We start from the raw sequence: 25,000 nt of genomic DNA, 5'->3' as shown, positions 1-25,000 counted from the left end.
CACAGTATGTCTGATAATAATTTTTTTCTTTTGGAGAAAGTCTTATTTGTTTTATTTCGGCTAGAATAAAAGCAGTTTAATTTTTTTATAAACATTTTAAGGTCAAAATTATTAGCCCCTTTAAGCTATACGTTTTTCCGATAGGCAAGTTATTGTATAACGATGGTTTGTTCTGTAGCCTAATCACCCTAACCTGCCTAGTTATTCTAATTAACCTAGTTAAGCCTTTAAATGTCACTTTAAGCTGTATAGAAGTGTCCTGAAAATATCTAGTAAAATACTATTTACTGTCATCATGGCAAAGACAAAATAAATCAGTTATTAGAAATCAGTTATTAAAACTATTATGATTAGAAATGTGCAGAAAAAATATTTGTGGCAAGATGAGAAATTAAAAAAAAAAACTTTAAAAAGTTAATCAGGTATTTTAAAATGTACAGATTGTATTCATGTTGATTTTATGTACTTAAAAATAACATTTGCTAATTTTTTTTTACAAATGTTAAGTCCATTTAAGTACCTGAAAATGTCAAATGGTGTAACTGACAAAAAAATTGGAAATATTTAATATTTTCCTCCTCCAACATGACATGCAAGTGTACACACAGAAATAAATACTTCATTTTAAAATGTCACACCAACATTTATTTTATTCACGTTATCTCTAACTGTACATTTTAATGAGTTTTTGCAATATTTGGCCAGGCACATGCTAAAAACAAATTTGATTTCCAAATAATCTTTGACAAATTATGTAAAAATTGTTAAAAACCACTTTATTACACTAAACTAGGTGTTTTAATATTAATTTCACATTATTTCCATGTATATAATTATATGTTCTTGAAAAATACTGGTTACACCAATTGACACAAACCAGTTACACCACCTGACCATGTTGCTTTAACAGCTAAACATAACTGTTTATTGGAAAAATTGACAGTGAAAAAAAGTAAAAATAAAAATAAAAGAATAATATTTAAAGAGAGAAAAAAAAAGAATTCATTCATTTTCTTTTCGGCTTAGTCCCTTTAATAATCTGGGGTCTCCACAATGGAAGGAACCGCCAACTTATCCAGCATATGTTTTATGCAGCGGATGCCCTTCCAGCTGTAACCAAGAATGATAGTAAACAATTTAGCTGAAGTGGTTTTACTTTCTTTTCAATGCTGAACAAAATGTCTGACTACAAGAAATCATCATGGTGAGGAACAGAACAGTGTCTGAAATTGTAATGACAGTTGAGGAACAATATCTGAAGGGGGTGTAATTGTCATTGACAAATGTGTTCACAGCCATGAAACCATGTTTCTAAACTTTAATACATAAAGTAGTAGCATCCTTTTCATTAAATCTGTGGCCCTCATCAATAAAACAAGTAAAAAAACATGTTTAGCATTTAACACCCTTTACATCACCGTTTCTTTTCAGTTGGTTAAAGTAAAATAAAAAAGAACTTGATATCAAAAAATACAAAGTACATAAAAGCTGCTGCTGCTCTTTTTTGTTTGTTTCTGGGATTGAGGGTCAATGTTTGTACACATACATGACCAACCAATGGTGGCGTACAACAATACAATGATAAATTCACTTATTTAGCACCTCCTGACCTTTTCGCCACTTTATGTCATTACAGTTCCTCCAAGTCACCTCCAATTGTTACTAATAATATTACCAAATTGTCATCAAAATTGTTACGTCTCCTATGTCAATTTTTTATTGTTTTAAAAGTTTTTCCCAAGAGCTGCTTCAACTCTATTCTAAACTTAATAGTATTAATGACTAAATTTTAATAACTAAATAACTTTTGCCAGATGACAGTACATAATTTCACCATTAATATTTCGCAAGACATTAGTATTCAGTAAAAAGTGACATTTAAAGGCTTAACTTAGTTAACTAGGCAAGTAAGATTTATTTGGCAAGTTATTGTATAATAGTGGTTTGTTCTGTAGACAATCAAAAAAAATATATAAGGGACTCATAATATTTACTTTTTAAAAAATGTTTAAGCATTTTAAAATGAAATAAGACTTTCTCAAAAAGAAAACATATAAATGCAATATACTGTGACTATTTCCTTGCTCTGTTAAACACAACTTAGGAAATATTCGAAAAAAAAAAAAAAAAAAGAATTGCAGGAGGGTGGCACAGTGGCTGCACAGTTGCCTCACAGCAAGATGATTGCTGGATCGAGTCCTGGATGGACCAGAGGCCTTCCTGTGTGAAGTTTGCATGGGTTTCCAATGGCTGCTCCAGTTTTCCAGACAGTCCAAAGACTTGTTTTCATTGGTGATTTGAAGCAACTAAATCCGTAGTGTATGAGTGTGTGTGTGTGTGTGCGTGTGAATGAGAGAGTGTCCATAAAATTAGGTTAATAGAAGCATGGAATAACATTTTAAAAAATCATTCATGTTGAGCAGCATAATTATTTTATCCTATAGGTTTACAGAGCTTTAATAGTAAGGTTGTGGATTAAGCACCACTTTCTCAATAAATAAGTAAATAATGCAACACTATGAACACAAATAGTTCCAAACAGTAAATTAACTTAGATTTTAATCAGCATCATGAACTAATGATATTTGACTGAATTGGCCCCCAACAGAAAGATGTGTAATGGGAGTCAAATGGTGTAACCAGTTACACCGCATGACATTTCAACTTAAAATAAATTGACAAGCATTATCAAAATGTATACCTATGTAAGCACATGACCTTGGTGGGAATATTTCAAATGTAATTTATAAAGATAACACTTATTTTTATAATGATCAATTATCAGTGTATTCTTGGGGTCTTACCATTTGACATACATACCTAAGAATAGTTGACCATACCTTAAATAGGTCAAAGTGTTTCACATTTTAAAGAGCGTTAATAACCTTTGCACACAGCAATTAGTCTCATCAAGGGTCCTTCTCTGTGAAACAGTTTCCTGTCTCACGGTCTTGTGCACAATATTAACAAAATGCCTTAATAAATGATGGTTACACCATATTGACACTTCAGGAATACACACACACATACACATATATATATACATACATATATACATACATACATACACATACACACACACACACACACACACACACACACACACACACAAGTAGCAGTGCGTGGTGGGAGGCGTGCATTTTCATGATGCCACAGGCTGAGTGCCTTAGTGCCCCCCACCAGTGACAATATACGGCATATCGCAATGCTACAAGAGTGAGATTGCGTTTATACAACAGTTCGATGGCATAATCATGTGTATAAAAAAGAAAATCAAACACGGAGAGTCTAAAAACACTTTTGTACTAGGAACTACTTTCTTCCGTCACTCATTCACATCTGCAGCTGACTGTCAGAACAGTAGAAACCGTTGCTACTTCACCAACATCACTTCAGAGCTAGTATTTCAATGATTCTCTAGTGTAATGTCTAAAGTGATGACAAAACAAGTGATTTTGCTGACATTTTAGGATTATAAGGCTAAACAGCATGAAACGCCATCAGTCTACAGAGATTTCCCAGTATTTCTGTTGCAATTGGGATTTCACAATAATTAACCCCGAAAAACCCAGAGCAAAGCAAACAAAACCAGTTTCAGTGGTATAAATACAGCACTACAACATATAAAAGATAGAGATCTACTTGGAATGGCACTTACCTGATTTATAATGATTTGTTCAGTTTGAAACGTTCGCTGAAAAAAATGCTGTTTTTCTCCCCTAAGCACTTATTATGCGGTCTCTGACACCATCTTGTGGTGGAACGTCAACCGGCACTTCATTTGGTCTGCTCAGACAGGCTGATGACAGCCGATGCACTAACTCTGATGCTCCGAAATTATTATTTTAAAATAGGCATATCCTTTAAATATATACATTATATTTCATATATATATATATATATATATACACACACACACACACACACACACACCGCCACACATAAAATTTACACATAAACAAACTTGTACTTAAGTAAAAATGAAAAAAAAAAAAAGATCAAAAAAGCATTCAAATTGCCCAATGACAAGAAATAATATTGATCACACCACCAAACACATCAAAACAAAAGTAATGAGTCTGGTTCAAAAATGTAAAGAATAGAAAGTAAAGATTTTTGTTTAAAAAAAAAAAAAAAAAAAGAGTACTGAGTAAAAGTAAACGGTTGTCAAAAAAATTCATAGTGAAGGAAAGTACTGATACTATAAAAATCTACTTAAGTACAGTATGATGTGTTTGTACTTTGTTACTTCCCATGCCTAAGCGGTTTATGTAAATATCATCATATATCCTATCAGCTCAATTAAAAATAAAAAAGTACTCTGATTTCAATATGAAAAAATAAGTTGATTATTTAAAAAATAAGAATAAATCACACTGCAGAAGTGGCAGAGCAGTTTTCCAGATATTCCCGAACGGCTCTGCCATGGAAACACTGGCATCAACGACTCCCGCGAGAGATGCAAGATGAGAATGGGCCTCTTTGTACCTTCAGATGGATTACATCACCGCAATTAGAGCTTTCTGCTGTCAGGCTTTGCGTGGCCCATAAACAGGAGAATGAGGCCAGAGAGGGTTTGAAAGCCAGAGCCAATTATACAGCGCTGATTGTGTGCTGAGGTACTGATGCATGGGTGAACATTCACTTCTGCTCTTATTTGTCTGCTCAACACATCAGCAGAAAAGGAGAGAGGCTGTACATCCCAATAAGAAAGACAAACTCCCATCACTTGCAATAAAAAAAAAAAAAAAAAAAAAGTATATCGTAGGGGTGTGACAATACCAATTTTTGGGGGATTTTTTTTAAACAATAATTTTAAAAATTGAGTGTTTTTGCTCTGGTAACTTGGATGACAATCCACAATTCACACAATCCATTCCAAAATACCAGTAAATTCTGACATCATTAACCAGTAATAACCTCTAAATGGCTGTGCTTGTATTTGTAAACATAGAAGGGGTCGGCCTTTTGTTGACGCTTTAGCACTTTTATTTAAAGCTTTAGTATTCATGCAGCTGCTTTGTCCCAGAAACATCCAAAGGCAGAAGTGGGAACCGCAGCTAAATGTTTACACATTTGACATTACAAATTCTGTGGATGGATAAGTATTGTGAACAACTTCAATAAAAACATACAGAGGAACACTTTCGCATGTCGAGACGTACATAATATGTGTGTGTGTGCTGGCGCTCACTGTAGAACTTCTTCACATGCACACGCGTCAAGCAACTGAAGCAGAGCTTGAAGGTAAACAAACAGCGGTTTTTACATAAGCATTTTATTTACACCGTTTGCATTAAAGAGGAACATAGAAACGCTATCTCCTTAACATCTAGCAGCTGAATGTGTCTGGAAAAATTTCAAAGGCTTTTATTTTCGTAAAAAGCACGAATGTAAATGTGTCCTAATGTTCTTATTGACTGGAGTAGACATCTCACATCAGCGTGTTCTAAACTTTTCGGCAATTTTCGTTCTGCGTTCGCACAGAGCAGCATTCTGGTAAATTACTGGTAGTATTACAACTTTTCTTTCTGGAAAATTACCAGAACTAAATTACAGGTATTTTCAAAAAGGGCCTGTTCACATATGATCCCTTTCCAGAAACTTGCCGTCGGTAATTTTTCGAAAAAGTCTGCATGTGTGAAAGGGGCTATTATAATCATTATGAAGCGTGTTTGACAGTCGCGTACATAAATGCGGTGTATAAAGGAATTTTAATTTACACAGTAAAAATTACTGAGTTTAAGATTTGTTTTTTAAAAATATCAGAGAATAAAAACTTCATTATGCCATGTCTTTCAAATTTGGACATTTATTTCACTACAGTATTTTTAGAGGCATTTCTGTGCCCACCTGCTGCTCCTGATGGCACTTACATTTAAATGGTCTTTAATCTCGTCTTATGCTTGACCAACTAAATGAATGCTCGAGTCTATTAAACTGATTATATTTTAATTCAATTATTTTATAGATGCTGTAAAAGGATTAAGAAATTTAAGATGGTCGCATTAACCTTTCACTGGAAGATTATAGGTGGCTGAAAAGCACTAGCTCTGCATATAATTATTGGCTGATTTGGAGGTTGCATAATAAGGGTGATGAATCTGATGCATGGCTTAAATTAAGGAAGAGAATGTGGCCATTTCTAAAATACATTTTAAAGTATTTTCAAGCTAAAATAAAAAAAAATAATAAAAAAAATCTTCTTGAACGTCTCTTGTCCTTCTATCAGATTTGAGAGCAAGGGTGCTTCCCATGTAGTTTGGCGGTAGCAGGGAGAATTGGTTCAGTGTAGATGTTACTTACACCTTTCATAGAAAAATTGAAGATATAGGAGAAAAGAGAAATTATTTAAATAGGATGATAACGGGATAGAACGGGGGATAAAAGAAACAGAAAAATTCAGGAAAAAACAGGAGGGGTGACAGGCATGAATACATTTTACACACCTTTAACCATGGTACCCTGACTGTGTACACTATATATATATATATATATATATATATATATATATATATATATATATATATATATATATATATATATATATATATATATATAATATATATATATATATATATAATATATATATTATATATATATATATATATATATATATATATATATATATATATAATACGTTGAATATCATTCAATTATTTGCATGACAGTACATATTCCAATACATTAATACTGCTGCTATACCATAATACTCTCCTTATAACTTACACTCCCCATAAACCCTGCATTTATTATTTTCCCAATTATTACTGCACATATTCATTGCACTATGTTGCACCAATTCATCTTGAATTGTACATATCCACTGTACATATACATTTGATATGTTCACGTCTATCTGCATACCTCTGCTTATTAATAGCAACCTGTACATATATTAATCTATGCTTATAGTACATCCATCTGTAAATATCACTATAGTTTTTCTATAATTGCACTGTATAACTTATACCAATAGCCTGCACTTTCTGCTATTGTACTCCTGGTTAAACCTAAACTGCATTTTGTTGCCTTGTACATGTGTAATGACAATAAAGTTGAATCTAATACCACTATAGCAATTTATAATAAAAAAATAAAAAATTATAATAATAATCAGCCAATACAAAAAAAGCATCTTCAGCTTTGGTTCTCAGAGTTTAAAACTTCAAATGGGTCTCCATTAACCAAGAACAATATTTGAGGACTGACCCCCTACACAGCCTATGGGTTTCCTCTTGCACTCCTGCTAAAATCATAACAAATGTGCTAGTGAGAAACTAGGGATTGCATTACAAATAAAATAATGATAATATAAAAACAGAAATCACCTCAATAATACCTTTTAGCTCCAAACACAATTCAATTTTAACTCATCTTTATTTCTATAGTGCTTTTACAATGTAGATTGTGTCAAAGTAGCTTAACATAGAAGATCATAGTAAATTGAAACCGTGTCAGTCCTGTTTTCATAAGAGCAAAAAGGCAAAATACTGAACTGGCTCCTGAAGGCAAAGCTAATGCGCTACATGCTAAAGAAAATACAGCATGAGTACTTAAAAATATTTCTAAAGTGATTTAATGGTATAAAATTTTTTAAAGAACATAATTTAACAAAAGGTTCATACACATTTTTACTACAAAATTTGAACATTCATTCTAATGTTTTACGTAATGTACATGTGGTAAACAAAAAACAAAATGTATGTTCAAATGTATTACAGCACATCAATAAATATGTATTCATATTTAGTTTTACATCTGCACTGTCAGTGTGAAAATATTTTAGAGATTTCAAACATAATTTATTAGAGACTGTTTCTGGAAAATTTCTTGCATTAGTGTAAAAGCGAGTGAAAGAGAGGCGAAGCTAAAACTGCGAGATATGAAGAGATTGCTAGCACAATTGTATTTCAAATTTACCCAATATTATTATCTTGAATATATTCAAGTAAACAGATATTTGTTTTCATGATATTTTCAAGATATTTCAATTTCCATGAAAAAGTCATTTTGGGTTTATTTGTTTTTCCAAATCTTTTCCAGGCCTGTGAAATGTCTTGTCAAAATTCCATGACTTTTTCAGGTTTTCCAGGACTGTATGAACCCTGTTTATAACATTTTAAACTCCCTTTTGCACTCAAAGTCTCGCAATAAGCAAATTTCTTGCTTGCTTTGCTTAGTTTGCAGTGCACACACTAGTGTCCATCTGTCCAAAGAGCTCAAACAACAGCTTTAACCTCTCAAACAACATTATTAAACAAAAGGTCAACAGAGGGAGGAGAACATGACCTCAGGATGAGCAGACAGACCGCGACACGTTCAGGTCAGCTATGGAATTTACTGGAATTTTCCACCAACTCCACCTCTAACCCGAATCTGCGGTTCAAAAGTCTGCCTGCGTAGGCAAATAACTGGCCTGAACCAACCACAATAGAAGCGCTAAGCCATATTGTGAGCAGGCATCCTATACAACACCATGCCAGTACGCAACAAAACAGAACATGTCTTCATAGGCACAATGTGACTTCAGTTTACACCTGAAGCTCAATAAAAACTCTAAATACCATCACAAACTCTGCGCACTCGCAAATACTGAGGAAAAACTCACAGCAGGGCCAAAATTATGCACATTTGCATTGGCATAAACTAACAGGAAACTTACATCATGGCAGAGATGAAGAAAGAAGCCACTTACAACGAGTACAGTTTTACAAACTAAGGTCACAAGATATCATCATGCCATGAAAAAAATGTTCAGAATACACTTTACATGGAGGCGGTGAAAAAATTAAATACAATATGTCTCAATGTACATTGAATCTCAATTTACAGCACGTATGTATCAAATATTCTTATTCAATTGCCAAAAATGGCTATTTTAATGGCAAAAATCAATTCATTAAACTTATGTATGATTAAAACCACAAACAAATAAACAAGGATAAATTAGAGTCTTGCGGTTAAAAAAGCAGTTCCTGGTAACACTATGCTGCACATCTCGATTTACAGCCCATTAAAGACCTTGAAAATATTCCCTTCAGGCATGATGGGTTGGATAAACAACCTCCGCAATCAGACGTCACCAACAGACACTTGTGCATCTGCTGATTTAGTAATCTGCACTTGATCTAGCAACTGTAATAACAAGCAGGTCTTCAAATCAATCTGATCTCTGGCCTTGGTGTGACCGGGCTACTCACCAGCAACAGGGTGCTCTGATACAAGCACTTCTTGTTCTTCTGAAAGGAAGCAGATCACCTTTTCCGCGCTTTTAACTCCACCTGGAGCTCGTGTTGGTGGGTGGAGCTTGGTTGAAGGTGGTGATTATGAATACAGCAGTGATGGAGAGATAAAGGGAATCCAAGCGCTCTCCTTCTGGATATGGAGTTGCCAGGCTACTGAACATCTGTGGGACACGTCCGGGGAGAACGGGCGGTATGTGAAACAGGAAGGCATGACAAGTCTGGAGGTGGGGATGGTGGGATGTTGCGTGGGTGACAATTTGCCATTTGTTTGCGCTCAAGGACCGAGAGCACCTGAAAAGGACTGGTTTGAAAAGTACACAGGAAGCAAGTGGCACGGCATTTATTGGCTTTTAACAATACAATCAATGCACAGTTCCGACAAAATGCAAGTAAAGAGATGGGCTTTACATAACTGAGCCACTTAATGGAATAAAACAACTATCATTATCACACCAGTACTGTAAAACCATCAGCTGCCTGCATTCGTCCAATGACATGCCCACTCATGCCCGGGTTTTCCCAGGGGACAACAAACAAAATGGATAGAAAAATGGCAGATGAATATAATGAAGTTTGCAAGCATCACGAATCATGTGCTTTATTCACCAACTATACATGCTCAATAATCTGACTAGAAAATCAGTCATTTTTTAAATAATACTGAGAAACAGCTGAAAGAAAAAAAAAATCTCTAAAAATGTATTTAAAAAAAAAAAACTATTTAAGGTAAATCCGTTAAATTTAAGGGCGAACTCACACTAGGTACAGTTGCCTTGAACTGTGCTGAAGCACGACTATTTCATTTGAGTTGAATATGAATCACTTTGAAGAGATTGTGTCTAAAACAGGTACAACTGTACAGACATCTTTATGATCCATCCATGCGTGATCATAGAGATAAGCAGATGATCAATAATTATTGGCTAGAAATTGTAACAGCAGTGGGAAAGGAGGACAGTTTTTGTTAAACGGTTTGGAAAAACCTGAGGGATAAGTTTGTTAAAGCCAAAAGAAGCCACGGCAAAAAGTAGAGACCAAGGTACACAATTACAGAAATATGTATTCCTCCAGTCATAGGTTTTACACTTATGTATGTATAATAGAATTTTTTATTTAAAACAATTTAATAGTTACAAAACAATAATTAAGGAACAAATTATTTCTTTGATAACTGGAAAGGTTACAGTATACTGATGGCCTGTTTTTCTAGGCTTTATTGGTGATAATGGTCAGGAATGTTGGACCATTATTGCATTTTTAGCAATAGTAGAGGACAGAAACTAGCCAGACAGTAATGTGTGAACTGTGGAGTGGGCTAAATTAAAAAAATATATATATTTTTTTTAATAAGTGTATTTTTTTTGCTTTTATTCTTGCCATAATAAAATGTATATTTGTAGAGCAGCCCATGTTCTGTTGTCATTGATATTTTAATAAACTTTAATAGGTAATACTGTCTGATATATGAATAAAAGCTAGTGATGCATCAAAGTTTGATTTAAAAAAAATCTTGAATGGTTTTAAAATCCTTACAATCATTAAAATAATTTATAAAAAATAATTAGTTTAAAAATATTGAATGATATTAGTGATATGACGTAGTTCCGGAAACTTTCTACTTCTCCGTTTATCCGTCTGACTTTACGATCAGCTTCTTTTGACCGCCCCCTGTCAATTTAAATTAAAATGTCAAATTTTATCCAAAGTTATCATACAGTCAGATTCTTATAACGGTCCATGCCTATTATAGATTGTTTTGTTTGATATGTATGATGTGTATAGTGTTTATTAAACAACCCAATATTTTGTGTGGGTAGCACTAAACATTATAGCAGTACAATAATTTCAGGTGTTACCAAAAAACTGCATAACTAAAAAAAAAATAAATAATAATAATAATAATAATAATAATGATAATAATAATAATAATTAAAAACAGGGCTAAAACATTAGCGCTAATAAAGTGCTAATATTAACAAATTGTATTCATTGTAAAAGCTCTGTGGTTCTTAAGTGCATCTGTTTTTTTTCAGGAAATGCACAGCTAAAAGTACCTCTAAGCAGATTAACCACATAACCAAGTTCTAATTTGGTTATTTCTAAAAGGTCCTTATAGAGAAAACAGTAAAAGTACCAGAACCCACAATTCTGTTGTTTTCAGCCATTTTCATAATTTTTAAACTAAATGGTCAATTCAATATCAGTTCTCAAAAGCCATGAATCAATCTTTTTTGTATTCAGCTCTGATATGATTACACGCCAGTGTTAACATAAAGATGCCCGCGCATTCACAGCCGCATTTAAAATCATCGTCATTGAACTTTTTCCAAAGTGTGTGAAACTGAAAGTGTCACTGTGTTTAATGATGCTTACCCTATTCAGTTTTAGAAATGTATTCGATATTCTGCCCTACTGGCCAGTGGATACACAGACAAATTGTGTTAGCTAATCACTTTTACAAAAACTCCCGTTAATAACTAAATTAATCTACAGTATGGTGAAATTAATTAGCAAAATTGAAGAGAGTAAGAATAGACACACCGAACAAAACCACTGCATTTTCAACCGTGACTTAGCTAAGCACCTCTGATTGGACAATCCTTTGCTGAGTTTACACCAGACACGTGAATTAATCACGCTATTTGCGCATAAATAGACGATTGAAGATTTTGAGTTTACTTACTTCATTCGTGCATCAAATCCAATTTATTCACTTCACAACAGACGCGGATTCATGTCATGGGCGGGGCTTCTTTCTGCCCGGTGACTCTAGCTTCATTGCTAAATGGCTAACATGGATCTTATAGAGAGAATAACTGTTTATGTGCTTTAGGCAGACTGAAAAACAGCGTCAATTCATTTGGAGCCGTGTCTGAGTCCACTAGATCCATTCTGGGGTCCACACAGCTCTGGAAGCTCATAAACTCCTCCAGAAACTTAACCTGGATGATGAAAGCTTTCAGCTTGGATTTTCCCCCGGGACACCAACAACAGGCGCTACGTCATAATCACTCCCCTACAAGAGAAAGCTCCTGATTGGTTAACATGGCACGAATGTCTGCTAAAGTTCAGATTCTCCAACTCAAGCGATTTGTGCGATACGCACGTTATGCGCGTCAATTGTGCAAAATGTTCAACTCGCGCAGCTCAATTCATGCAAATCCCGTCATTGGCACCGCCTCATTCGTGCGTATCGCACCACAGGTTGTGTCTTTTGTGTCTTTGCATTGACTTAACATGTAAATCACGTTTGACACTTCTTCCACATCTGGTGTGAACGCAGAATCAAGCTCAACAGATCATTTGTGCGATTGGTTGTAATGCTTTAATGCTTAAACACATAAAAATTGCTAATAAATAATAAAATGATGCAAAATATACAATCTAAAGGTTATACTATGTTTTCATTTGTCCTCTTAGAAGTTTCCTTTTGGATCTAAATACGAATATTTCACAGAATTAATTTTGAATGTGGCTAAAATGACAATAAACCAAAGACCACCTTCAGATGTATGTATATTTTTCTACACACAGTGACGGCAGTCTATTGAATACAGCCCACAGCATCAGGGGGCAAGGACAGCTCTGACTCAGACCCTTACAATTACAACTGCATTAACTGGCAAGAATGAATGAAAGGACACAGTCTATACACACACCTTTCACCAATGCCATTTTATACTCTGAGAGCCCATTGGTTTTATAATGCACAATGTGACTCACAACGTGGGGACATAATCCATTTGAGTGAAAGATTCAGAAAGTGATTCATTTACTTATTCTTTCATTAAATAACTAAACTTTTACTATCTACCATACTACGCCTGTTATATTTCAATGACAGCAGCATCCGTTACGACAAGATTCATTTCCTGTTTTCTTTACTTCTTTTTTTATGTGTGTCACATAAATTTATCCGGTTAGAGAACAGCAAGCTCTTTATGTCTACTGTTCATACATTGAAAACAAGGACAAAGTATGCTACTTGAAAATATTAAGTACAGTTTGCTGATGTGGAGTCCAAGAGATCATTTTACTCACTAATTATGGGTTAAATAGATTATTCTACTTTTTACACCTGTGCTTAAAAGAATAGCTCACTAATGAATGAATGAATGAATGATCTCTCAAAGATACCATGGGGGTAATATTCACTCAATACCGCTTAAACTATATTTAACTTATTTATATCTGTTACATTATTAAAACAATAAACACTATTTTACAAAAGGCAATGCCAGGTTTGCAATGAGTATATGGTTATCAACAGGGCTTGACATTAACACCCACCAACCCACCAAACGCAGGTAGATTTCACTTGTGGCAGGTTAAGGCTGATTTATAACTTTATATAATTTATATAATAGTCAAGCGCTCACGTATGCTCTGGCACAGCCTCTGCGTGGTCGCATAGCCCTCGCCGAGGCTGACGCCAACGCTCTCAAAAAAGTAACTAAACGTTGCAACGACGGGTAGCGCAGGCTCTGTAATGGTCGGCTTGGTAGAGCTGACGAGTGTGGGCGTGAGTGAGAGCCGCATGGACCCCGTTGGAGCGAGTGTTTACAAGTATCGAAAATAATAAATATTTTTATTTATTAAATAAAATAATAAAATTTTAGTTTAAGACAGTTTGTCCATATGCGTGCAAATGTGATCTTAGAATTGAGAATCAGCATGACTGACAAGTGTTCGCGGAAGCAAAAGAAAGCAGGTGAATACCGAATGAGAGGATGATCTAGCACTAGGTGAGACACAGGCGATCCCCGCTCACACAGATGATGTGATGCGCACGAGTGCTTAAAAGCTCCCATGTCCCATTTCCTGGCACGAAGCAACCGTACCTGGAAACGTAACTGGTGCAATTGTTTCTCTTTGAAATAAACTGGAAAAGTTATTTTTGTTACTGTGGTTTAATTATAGTGCTTTAAAAGGAAAATAATTCTCCCATTTATCTATAGTTAACTGGTGATCTGGGACCTTTAGCCTGGACAGACTGCTGTGTAGTTTTAGATACATGACAATATTGTTTTGTAAATGTTTTGTTGAATAAAAAGTTATATTTAGCTTGTTTTGACACATTATTTACAATTTGTGGCAGGGAAATAATTAGTTTGGTGCAGCCAGAGAAAATGTTGATAAATCCTTAGTGTTGAGCCCTAAAAGTTATGTGAAATAAAACTAAATGCAATGCGACACTATGAAATAGAGCTGCACAATTCTGGCTAAAATAAGAATCGCAATTTTTTGCTTAAAATAAAGATGACGATTTTCTCACAATTCTGTAGGCTATTATTGTTATTTCTCAAACATATGGTAAAACAACAACAATAATAATATTATGTGTAGGTCTACTGTTGGTTAAAATGCTACATTAATAGACTTTGGAATAGTGGACTTGAACAGACTTTCAATTCAATTCAATTCACCTTTATTTGTATAGCGCTTTTACAATGTAGATTGTGTCAAAGCAGCTTCACATAGAAGATCATAGTAAATTGAAACTGTGTTAGGTCACTTTTCAAAGTTTAAGTTCAGTTCAGTTTAGTTCAGTGTGGTTTAATATTCACAACTGAAAGTCCAAACACTGAAGAGCAAATCCATCGATGCACAGCTCCACAGATCCCGAACCATGCAAGCTAGTGGGGACAACGGAGAGAAAAAAACTTCACTTAATTTGTGCTGGTCATTAATGCACAGTAAAGTGATGAAATCAGAATACAACTATTCATAATTCTGAAGTTGAATTATTATGTTTGAGACATATGGTTGCTATCTATCATTGACAACATTATTAAATCTTTTTTTTTCTACTGGTAAAATCAGACATTTGTCATCATCAGATTCTCTCACGTATTATATAGGCTAAAGTAGTTATTCTGACACTGTTAAACATTTATTCTCATGCACAACACTGTGTTCGCTATGAAAGAAAAACATAATAAACGCTTGTAATCATTACACTAAAATGCGAAATTGATTATTTAAATGATGTGCGTGCTTTCGGTTTCATTTTCACTGCTAATGGCCCGTTTCCACTGAGTGGTACGGTACGGTACGGTTCGGTTTGGTATGCTTTTATGGCCGTTTCCACTGTCAAAAAGCGTACCGAACCGAACCGTACCATACCACTTTTTCGGCACCCTTTCGAAAGGGTACCAAACACGAGAAAGGGTACCAAAGGCGGAGCCACACGCACAGCTGAACGCTATTGGTTTACAGAGATGCGTCATTCGCTTATGCAACAAGCCAGAATGAAAACAAAAACCCGCCATGTTTGAAATACACAGCGAGAAATTATAGCGGAATTATAAATGCAAATAATAACGAGCCATGGTCGATCTGGGCTCAAACAAACCTTGTCGTCGTCTTGATGAACAGCCACAATGCCAAGAAGAAGAGCAGATTTACCCTGTGCCCCGTAGTTTTTTTATTATCTTCACATTTTGGACTAATATGAACGGGAATGATGGAATTACTCTCTAACAGAGGCTACATGTGCTGCTGAAGATTACAGACACAGATAAGAGGTTTTCACTGACTGTAGGCTATATTTTGTGTTGTTGTGAACCTAAATACGGACGAAATGTCTGCTATATGTAGTTCTTCTGTAGTTGGTAACATATCGGAGACTGTAAGGGGCTGTATGTGTTTATATATGTTCATTTATTTAGTTATTTAATATAATTACAGACGTTACAGTAGGCCGTTTCGCACTGTCTTTGATCTGCAGTTATAATCAACTCATGTTCATTGATAGTTAGTAATAAACATTTATACACAAGTATTTATGTGTGTAAAGCATCTGTTTTGTGAGAAGTGCTTTTCATATGATATGTGAGCCACCCGTACAGCTTTATTGTAGGCATTTCCTCGAGCTAGAATGATGTCGACTGAAACTTTCTGTCATACACCACGCCCACCAAAAGGGTACTCTTGTTAGTGGAAACGCAAGCCTGACAAACTGAACCGTACCGTACCGTACCGTACCAGTCAGTGGAAACGAGCCATAAGTGCGGTTCATCCTTCCCGCGCGGCTCCGAAACGACTGCTCTGTGCCACAAACTGAATATTATTTACAAATTTATGACCTGTTATTGACAGCCTATGCAAGTTCTGTTCACTAAAGCAGACATCATTCACAAGCGCCCGTGCCCGTCCTCTCTGTGGTAACAGCTCACGTCACGTGTGATTTTGCGGCTACGAATACATCATTACATGAAGACAGAAATGACATTTTTGGATGAATTATGCCTTATACATACAGTATGTGATTCTTTTAACACCATTTGGAGATGTCCACGTTGCTGAGCAATGCATGTAAAACAACGTGAAGACTTGTGAGGTTGCCTTTGCTTCTCTCTAGAACTTGACAATATGACTGGCAAAATCCAAATGCTGGATTAAGATCGTCTAGGGGGTCGAATCGAGATCGCAATCTTTTTTCGATTGATCGTGCAGCTCTACTATGAAACCACAATTCATTTGCTCATGCTCATTCAGCAAGCTCATACACAACACACACAAAAAGTTAAGAACCAGGAGGCATATGGACATAATACAAAATATATATCAAGTAATTTTAGCATGCCAAAGTCAAATTTATGTCTATAAAATATATTTTACAACATTTATATAAAATATAACAACAAAATTGTGGCTAGTGAAAATGGCGAGAGGCTAGTAACGCTAGTAATATATATATATGGTAAAAATGACAAATAACCAAAAAAATGGTTCAAAGAACAAAAGAATAAAAGTTATAAAAATAAAATACATAGAAATCATTTTAAAATATGTTTAAGTTAAAAAGGCACAAACATTAACTAAAATGAAATAGCAAATAATAAAACAATACAAATAAAGCTAGAATAACACATGAGTAAATGTTTTTGAGGGGGAGACTCTCTAACTTTAAAATTCATATACTAAATCTAAATAATCTAATGCAGGACTTAAGCACAAACATATCTGTGTGCCTATTTTGATCATTTAGAAAATGTTAAACAACATGAGCAAAAACAGGGACCGTTCAGTTTAGCTGGATTCAGAAGGGTGGAGAGTGGAGAAATGAAATGTCATATTATTATGAGTGGAATATTTTGGTAATGAATACAAATTTCCAAATGGCCTTGAGACAAAGAAAGGCAGGAGGAAAAACAGGGAGGCAAAAACCTTCCGTTCAATCAAATGACCCGACCAGGAAACAGCTAATCAGAACTCAGTGCAGCTTCCTGATGCAAGGACCAAGGGGTTTCCAATAATAGTTATGTTGATGAATGCAGCATATAAAAAATAACTAGATTCAAAGAGATTTATTTGAGAAAAAAAGACTTTGTTTTAATTGTAAATCCCAACTGCGTGAATGGTTATTTTTTATGTTGCATTTGTCTGCAGTTACATATTGCTATTCTCTTTGGAATAGCACTTATTTTGAGACATTCCCTTTTTTTAAGTGAAAAGATCTGTATAACCATGTAAGTCTTAAATTCGTAGACATGTTGTTAGATATTCACTATTTTATGCCCTTTGCAGAACTCATTTGTCACAGATGTAACCTGTAGGGCTATAGAAAATGTAAAGTTTAAACATGTTTTCCAAATGTTTAATCATTTTTTTTTCATGGACTCTGTTTGAATGGTTAGAATAAATGTTGCATGTCCAATTAATAGAATTAATTAAAAAAAAACCTTCTAACAAAAAAAAACATCAGGTTTTAAGATTATTTATTTAAGAAGAACTTTGATTTTGATTATTTGAAAGACCCTTAACCTCCTAGGGCCTTAGTGGCCACATACGTGGACAGCACATTTTAGCTCTTAAGTGGCTATTTAAGATAATTTGAATGTTTCATATTTTGTTACAGACATACAATGTCATCCTGCAAGTGTTTTGCAGCATATAAAATGTCCCAAACACTATTTTTAACTGTCCAAAATGGGGGAAAAAAATAGTAATTACTCTCTGATAGTCAAAGAAAAGAAAAAAATTCTGTTAAATATGTATTAAAAAAAGTTCAGGAAAAAGTGTTTTATGTAAATTCGGACCATGATTCCACATATTAAGACATCAGTTTTCTCTAAAAGTACATCGTATCAAAACATGAGACTTAGGTTTTTATTCCAATTAGGTTCTAATAAGAAAAATAAAAAGTTTATGTAAAAACACCTTGGGCCTTAAGAGGTTAAGAATGGTAAAGTGATACCTATCTTAGAGTTAAGATGGGTAAAGTGACTCTCAGAACAGCTCTGGAGATGAAGTTCACGTGTTCATTAAAGGCTCACGAAACACCAAAACACATTTTTTGAGATGCTGACAGTCATATATATGTCCCACGCTGCTAAAAACACTATTTAAAAAAGTGAAAATTGGTTGTTTTTGCGTTGTTTAGAGCAAATTCGTTATTCCGGTTTTAAAAGAAAATTTGAAGCAACGTCACGGCGATGAGATCATTGTGTAAATTCCACCATGGAGACTGGCTGTCTGTACCTGCCGGTACAAAGTGACGTCATTGAGTTCAGCACATCTGTTCATTAATTCAGGAAAACGACTTGGTTTGAAACGATCAGCACGCTCTTGTGAACGAGATGCAACTTCATTAATATGCATGATATAGCTTTGAAGACTCCTTTTAACTGTGTTCACAGAGATGCCATGTTGTGTTGCCAACTGTAATTCAAACAAGTAGAAGAAGAATTGTTCGGACACATAGGTCAAAATAACGAAGGTTTTGGTTCCATTTCCCCCTCGATGAGAGCACAGCTCGTGTGTGGACCCACATGTGTGGATTACAGTGGTCTGCTAACATGCTACAAAAAAAAATGTTTGTAAGGAACATTTTTTCCTCGAGAGCTTTTAGAATCTGGAAATGGTGAAATCCGGATTGGTCACTCGGCTTCTTTTAAAAGACGTGGTTCCAGTTTGCGTTGATTGTCCTGTCACTACAAATTTGTCAAGTGTGCAATCAATGTTCTTAGTTTGTGTTTATTCAGATGGCAAAGTTAGTTAGTATCGTCAACAGTACTCTTTTAATTTTTAAAGACATACCTTAGTCAAAATGATTTACTTACTAAGTTTACAATAATACCACTACAATATCATGGACTGAAAATCCTCCACTTCCACACAGCTCTCAGATCCGCTGTAAATGCTGCTCTCCGAATCACTGTCTACCTCCCCTGTGTCTGTGTTTGTGTTTGTGTTTGTGTTCCCAGTGTGAAAATCAGCGGTAGTGCATGTAATGAAACTCCCCCTTTCATGCAAACCCTTCCCTCTTTTGCCACTCGACACTCCCACCAAAACAAAGCTGGACTCACCCACTTTCCTGACTTTTTTCAAAATAGAGGTGTGAAAACACCCTGAGACAGTGGGGGTTTCATGACCCTTTAATGTCCTCATATAATGAGTCAACAGATGCTAAAAACACTACGATCAATATCAATATGCATGTTTCAGCATGTGTGCGTACTAACCAAAACAGCACCATTCATTAACACTTCATACAAGACATGCATTCTTTTTGCTGTTTACTTTTTAGACACTAGCACACAATTCAGCTTCACCTCTACTACCTTGCACTAAATCCTATATACTATAGTTGTATACATTTATATTTTTAATACTCTTGTTATTTGCACTTCTGGTAAGATGCTAAGTGCATTTCATTGGCTCTGTACTGTACTTTGACACAATGACAAAGTTGAATCTAATCTGAATCTAATCTAACAGTACTATTTTTGATTAATTGGTCCACTATTTGCCTAATTCAGTGACACAGCGACATGCTTTCTGCATCTCAGAAAATAATATGCCAAAAACAAACTGCAATGCAGACACAATAGCCAAAAATGTCAAGTCAAGTATGCATGTTTGGCATTCCATGATGACGACAGACTGGAATGTGCTGTTATGTTCTCTTTTTTTGTGCATCTCCCAGCCGTACATACAGTAGCAACAAACAAAAAGTAGCCAATCCGGTGAACCCCGCCTGAGGGTAGGATTGCACAACATGAACAGATAAGAAAGGCACAGGTCACACAAATGGAGGAGCTTACAAAATATGATCTTTACAAGACATTAATATGGCTTGTAGAGGCGAAAAGGCCAAATGCAGTCTATCAGGAGGCTTTGAACTCTAAATTTACATCTCAATGGCTTTCTCGGACAGATCAAAACTTCATAGAGCTTTCTGGAGAAACAATTACCATAATTTGTAATTTCATTATCTTTGACTATGAGCTTAGTCTTGAGTTTGTATGGCAACGATGGCTCTAGTCTGTGTAAACAGATGATCAGATAGCCGTCTACTGTCTTTTACTACTTTAAAACATGTAGTCTAGATTGACAATGTGAAGTTTGTGATCACTGTTTCCTTAAGCTCAAGATTGCATTAAGGCTAATGTTCAGGGGTAAATCTTTAAAAGAAAGTTCTACAGAATCGTGAAAGAACCATAATCTATATTCAAAGCAAAAAACAAAAATCGTGATTCTCATTTTATCCAGAAACCTGCAGCACTAGGTAGTATTTTGGGATCTGACTTTGAGGTTTTAATTCATCCCAAAAGGATTTTGAAATCATTAATTCACCCTATGTTGTTCTGAACACTTACGAAAGTCATCATAGAACACAATGACAACAATCAAACCTTCAACCAAACTCTTATGCTTCAAAATACACAGAGAGAAATTAAAAACAAATCTCTTTGAATAAATAGGTGGAGTGGTCTTCTAAAGCTACAATTGCTTTATATGATGAACAAATTTCATTCAGGCATTTATTCAGATTTTTTTTTCAACGAACAGCAAACTTGATTCATGGGGATTTTTGTATCTCTATGTTAATTTTTTGCTGTTTTTATCTCTTTGTATTAATGTTTTAGAGCAATTTGGGTCATTTATTGCACTTTAAAAATGAAAATTAACTCACTTACTAACCCTCATTTGGTTTCAAACCTTTATGACTTTCTTTTATTCTGTTGAACACAAAAGATGAGAGTTTGAAGAAAGCTAAAACCATTGACTTCTACATACAGTGTGCAAATTATACACTGACGATTGGGGGAGGGGGGTCAACTTTTTCGGTAATGTTAGTTTGTGTATTACATGCTTCAGTGAATCTTCAGTGAATGTATTTAATTAAATGCATCTAATTTATTAAGAAAACGTATTTAAGTTTTCACCGTTTAGTGGGATAGGCTATTTAGTGTATTCTGACCTGATTCGCTATTTTCAGCTATCTTTAGGTCTAACTATGCATCTAATTTGTTTACTATTAGGCTTTATGTAGAACCAAACACCTATTTTCTGAGAAATCAGTCTGGTGAATTCTTACAGTGCTCTAAATCTGCTAGTTTCAGACAGTTGAATGACTTTTTTCTCGCACAGATTGTGATTGCGATTATGCATTCACAATAGTATGAACCATTATAGGGGTGGTCAAATGGATATCTATTATTTTAATTATTAACATTATAATTTAAAAGAGTGAACTTTCCACAACCCGCACCCCCCTCCCCCCTTAATTTGGTGAGGGTCAATTCCCCCCAACTCCCCCTGTAAGTCACACTCTGTCTATATAGTAGGAAAAACAAATATACGAGTCAACGGTTACAGGTTTCCTACTTTATTCAAAATATCTTCTTTTATGAAACTCATGCAGATTTTAAACAAGGATAGGTCCAAAAGAGAAATGATGACTGAATGTTGATTTTTGAGTGAACTATCTCTTTATAAGGATACAGAAATATCTCAAATATTATATTTTTATTAAAATCCTCATTTTTAGAGGGTCCTTTAAAAAGAAATGCGTACATTTAGAACAACAAAAGGGTTGAGTACTAAATGATGACAGTATTTTGATACAAGGTTGAACTAACCCTTAGTAGGTCACCTACAATGTTGGGTAACAGGAACAGAAAATCCTTTGTCTGAATGATTTCTAGTGAAGCAACAGAGCATACTGGAGTATTTTCAAGTGACTGTAACAGATTCAGTTTACTATGACCTCTAGCTTGTCTTTATGAGGTCCCAACGGGGTCCATCACTCCTCAAAATCCAATATTCCAACTGGAGGACTATCAGTTACGTAACTAAAAGCATGGCATGATGGTCTGGAAAGAAGCAAGTAAATAACTCAGTGTTCTTGGGGTGAAGGCGCAAAATCATTTCCAAGACAAGAAACGTTGTTTTTCAAAACATTTATAAAAAATGGACCATCTCCCTTAGAATACAATAAAGCAGTACATCTTATTGGTGCCACAGTTCACTGCCAAGATCTATGACTTGTGTGTTGAGGAAACAACATTAGCTAGGAAAGGGAAACCTCCAATGTAATCATCCCTTTTCCTTGCCATTTAGAAGTCATCAATAAGCAAAACAAATTAGCTATAATTGACCAAATATATAAATATAACTGACAAATTAACCAAAACATCCAAAGCATAAAGGTAAAGTTCACCCACAAAATGAAAGAGCGTTCACTGTTTACTTTCCCTCAACTCCATTGAACAGAAAATATATTTTTTTTAAATGTTGGATACTGTTAGCCACTGACATCTATAGTAGGAAATTACAAAAATCAAAATGGAAGTTAATGGCTAGCTTCTTTTCAAAATATATTTTTCTGTGTTCATCAAAAGAAAGAAGAGTTTGGGGTGAAAAACATTTCAGAAAACCCTGCTGGAAAAAACAGCCTAAACCAACCTAAGCTGGTTAGTTGATCAAATAGTCTGGTTTTAGAGGAGTTTTGGCCATTTCCAGCCTGGTCTTAGTTGGTCAGGCAGATGACCTGCTTAGCCAGGCTGGAAGCCCAGCCAAAACCAGCTATATCCAGCTTAATCCAGGCTGGTCAAACTGGTTTTAGCTGATCACTTCCCAGCCTGACTAGACTGGAAATTGCTGAAACCAGACAACCAACCTTGGCTGGTTTAAGCTGGGGGGTTTTCAGTAGGAAAATTTTGCTTTTAATTATTTTATTGTGCATTACTTCAAAACCTCCTTGAATGTTGTTATTTATTAGGTGGAATGTTGTAAATACTACCACAACTCACTTTACGTTTCATTCAACTGATGAAGGTCAATGATGAATCATTATCTTCAATCACAGTTGTGCAAGATGATTGTATTTTGTACATAAGCAATTCCATGCCAATGTCAACCATGCCATGAAAAAAAGTTCACCAAAATATGGAAACTGTAGATATTTTACAGTACTTTAAAAATGCTCAAAAATATCTCTGTCGATGTTTTCAAACTATTCTATTTAATTTACCATAGTCAAACAAGTGGCAATTTCACATTGGTCACATCCATAACGACACCTTTTCCTCAGTGCATAAACATTAAATAAAAAAAAAAATCAATTATTTTTTGTTCTATAGTGAGCAACCCTTATCTTTTTGATTACCATTCATTTATTTTGGGTTGTGCAATTTAATTCACAGAACTTCTACAAAGTATGTTGTAGACTGCAAACTCGCAGACTTTTTTGGTCACATCCATAACGCATGTTTATTTTTCCTCATTTAAAGTACAAAACGAGTTTACAGATTGGTATTTTAATGCTCCCATAACTCTGTGGTCAGTTATTTTGGAAAGTATAAACAGATGTTTCAATATAATGTTAACATATCTAACATACATGGGTGAATTTATGTTTGAAATTTTTACTGCAAATGTCACATCCATAACGCTGGAATTGCTCACATGCTGTTGTACATAGACTTGGCTTTGTTCATTGAAAATTATTTCATTAATTTCAACAATATTTCATTAATAAAAATGCCATTTTTTTGACTGAACACCACAAACTCTGAGTTTACAGAAAATCTGCACTAACCCTCACATTTGCTTCACACCTGTATGAATCATCAGTTCCAGAAGAAAATAAAATGGTGACTTTATACCTCAAATAGTAAAGTATAACTCTTAAATATCAATCCAAAACGGAGGCAATGCATTGGTAATTTTGTCTCAAAAACGTACACAATTTTTTCCGGGTAAATCAAAACTGAAAACATATCACATCTCCAGTAGGAATCTGTTTTTTGTCATCTTATTTCAACTGTACTTATGCAATATTGTGTCAACATCTGAGTGTCAGCAAATGTTAAACAATGAAAATGATAACATTCACACAAATCTACACCAAAAGACCTTCAATCCATCCTGGATATTTCCTAGAACCGTGGAACGTGTTTACTAGTATTGTTACTTCGACGCGAGTGTTTTAGCCCCTCCCTTCACCACTTCAACTAGTCTGTGTGTTAATTAAACCACTTTACTTAAACGTGCTCAACACATCCGCAATATCGCATATAGGAAAACCTCGACATTGTATCGACAGACGCACTTCCCAAAAGATTTTAACGACAACGTATATACAACCACGCAAAAACACAAGGAAAGATGCCGCAGATTCAAGACGTGAAACACACGTAAAGTTTCGTGTCTACACCGAGATACTCAAAACATTCAAACAATCCCCCGTCAAAATGAAAGATTCTTCCAACATGTATTAGCCACACTTTTTGGATGTATTTTTGGGAAGTATAACCACAGCATCACTTACCGTTTGCAGACATGCGGGAACCCCAGTAAACAACAGCAGATTGTTGGAAACAGGAAATAACGAGCAGAAAGCCACGAAGGAAAGTAAGAGTTGCTCAGCGTTTGCTAGTCTTGACTGTGAATGAGGGTCCAGGGAGGCGTGACTAAACCGATGCCATTCAAACTTGCGCCTTAAATAAAGATTACCG

General features: G+C 35.0%; 1 protein-coding gene across 1 annotated transcript in view; it reads right to left on the bottom strand.

The window, feature by feature from the left end:
- Window positions 1–24,939, bottom strand: part of carhsp1 (calcium regulated heat stable protein 1) — a 34,843-nt gene extending 9,904 nt beyond the window's left edge. The window contains exon 1 of the mRNA XM_056453537.1: window positions 24,814–24,939. Within this exon, the coding sequence (XP_056309512.1) occupies window positions 24,814–24,826 (13 nt within the window). The 5' untranslated portion in view covers window positions 24,827–24,939. The remainder of the gene's footprint in view (window positions 1–24,813) is intronic.
- Between the last annotated feature and the right edge of the window lie 61 nt (window positions 24,940–25,000).

This window comes from Danio aesculapii, chromosome 3 (assembly GCF_903798145.1).
Source record: "Danio aesculapii chromosome 3, fDanAes4.1, whole genome shotgun sequence".
Lineage (NCBI taxonomy): Eukaryota > Metazoa > Chordata > Actinopteri > Cypriniformes > Danionidae > Danio > Danio aesculapii.
This window is presented reverse-complemented; position numbering and strand designations above follow the sequence as displayed.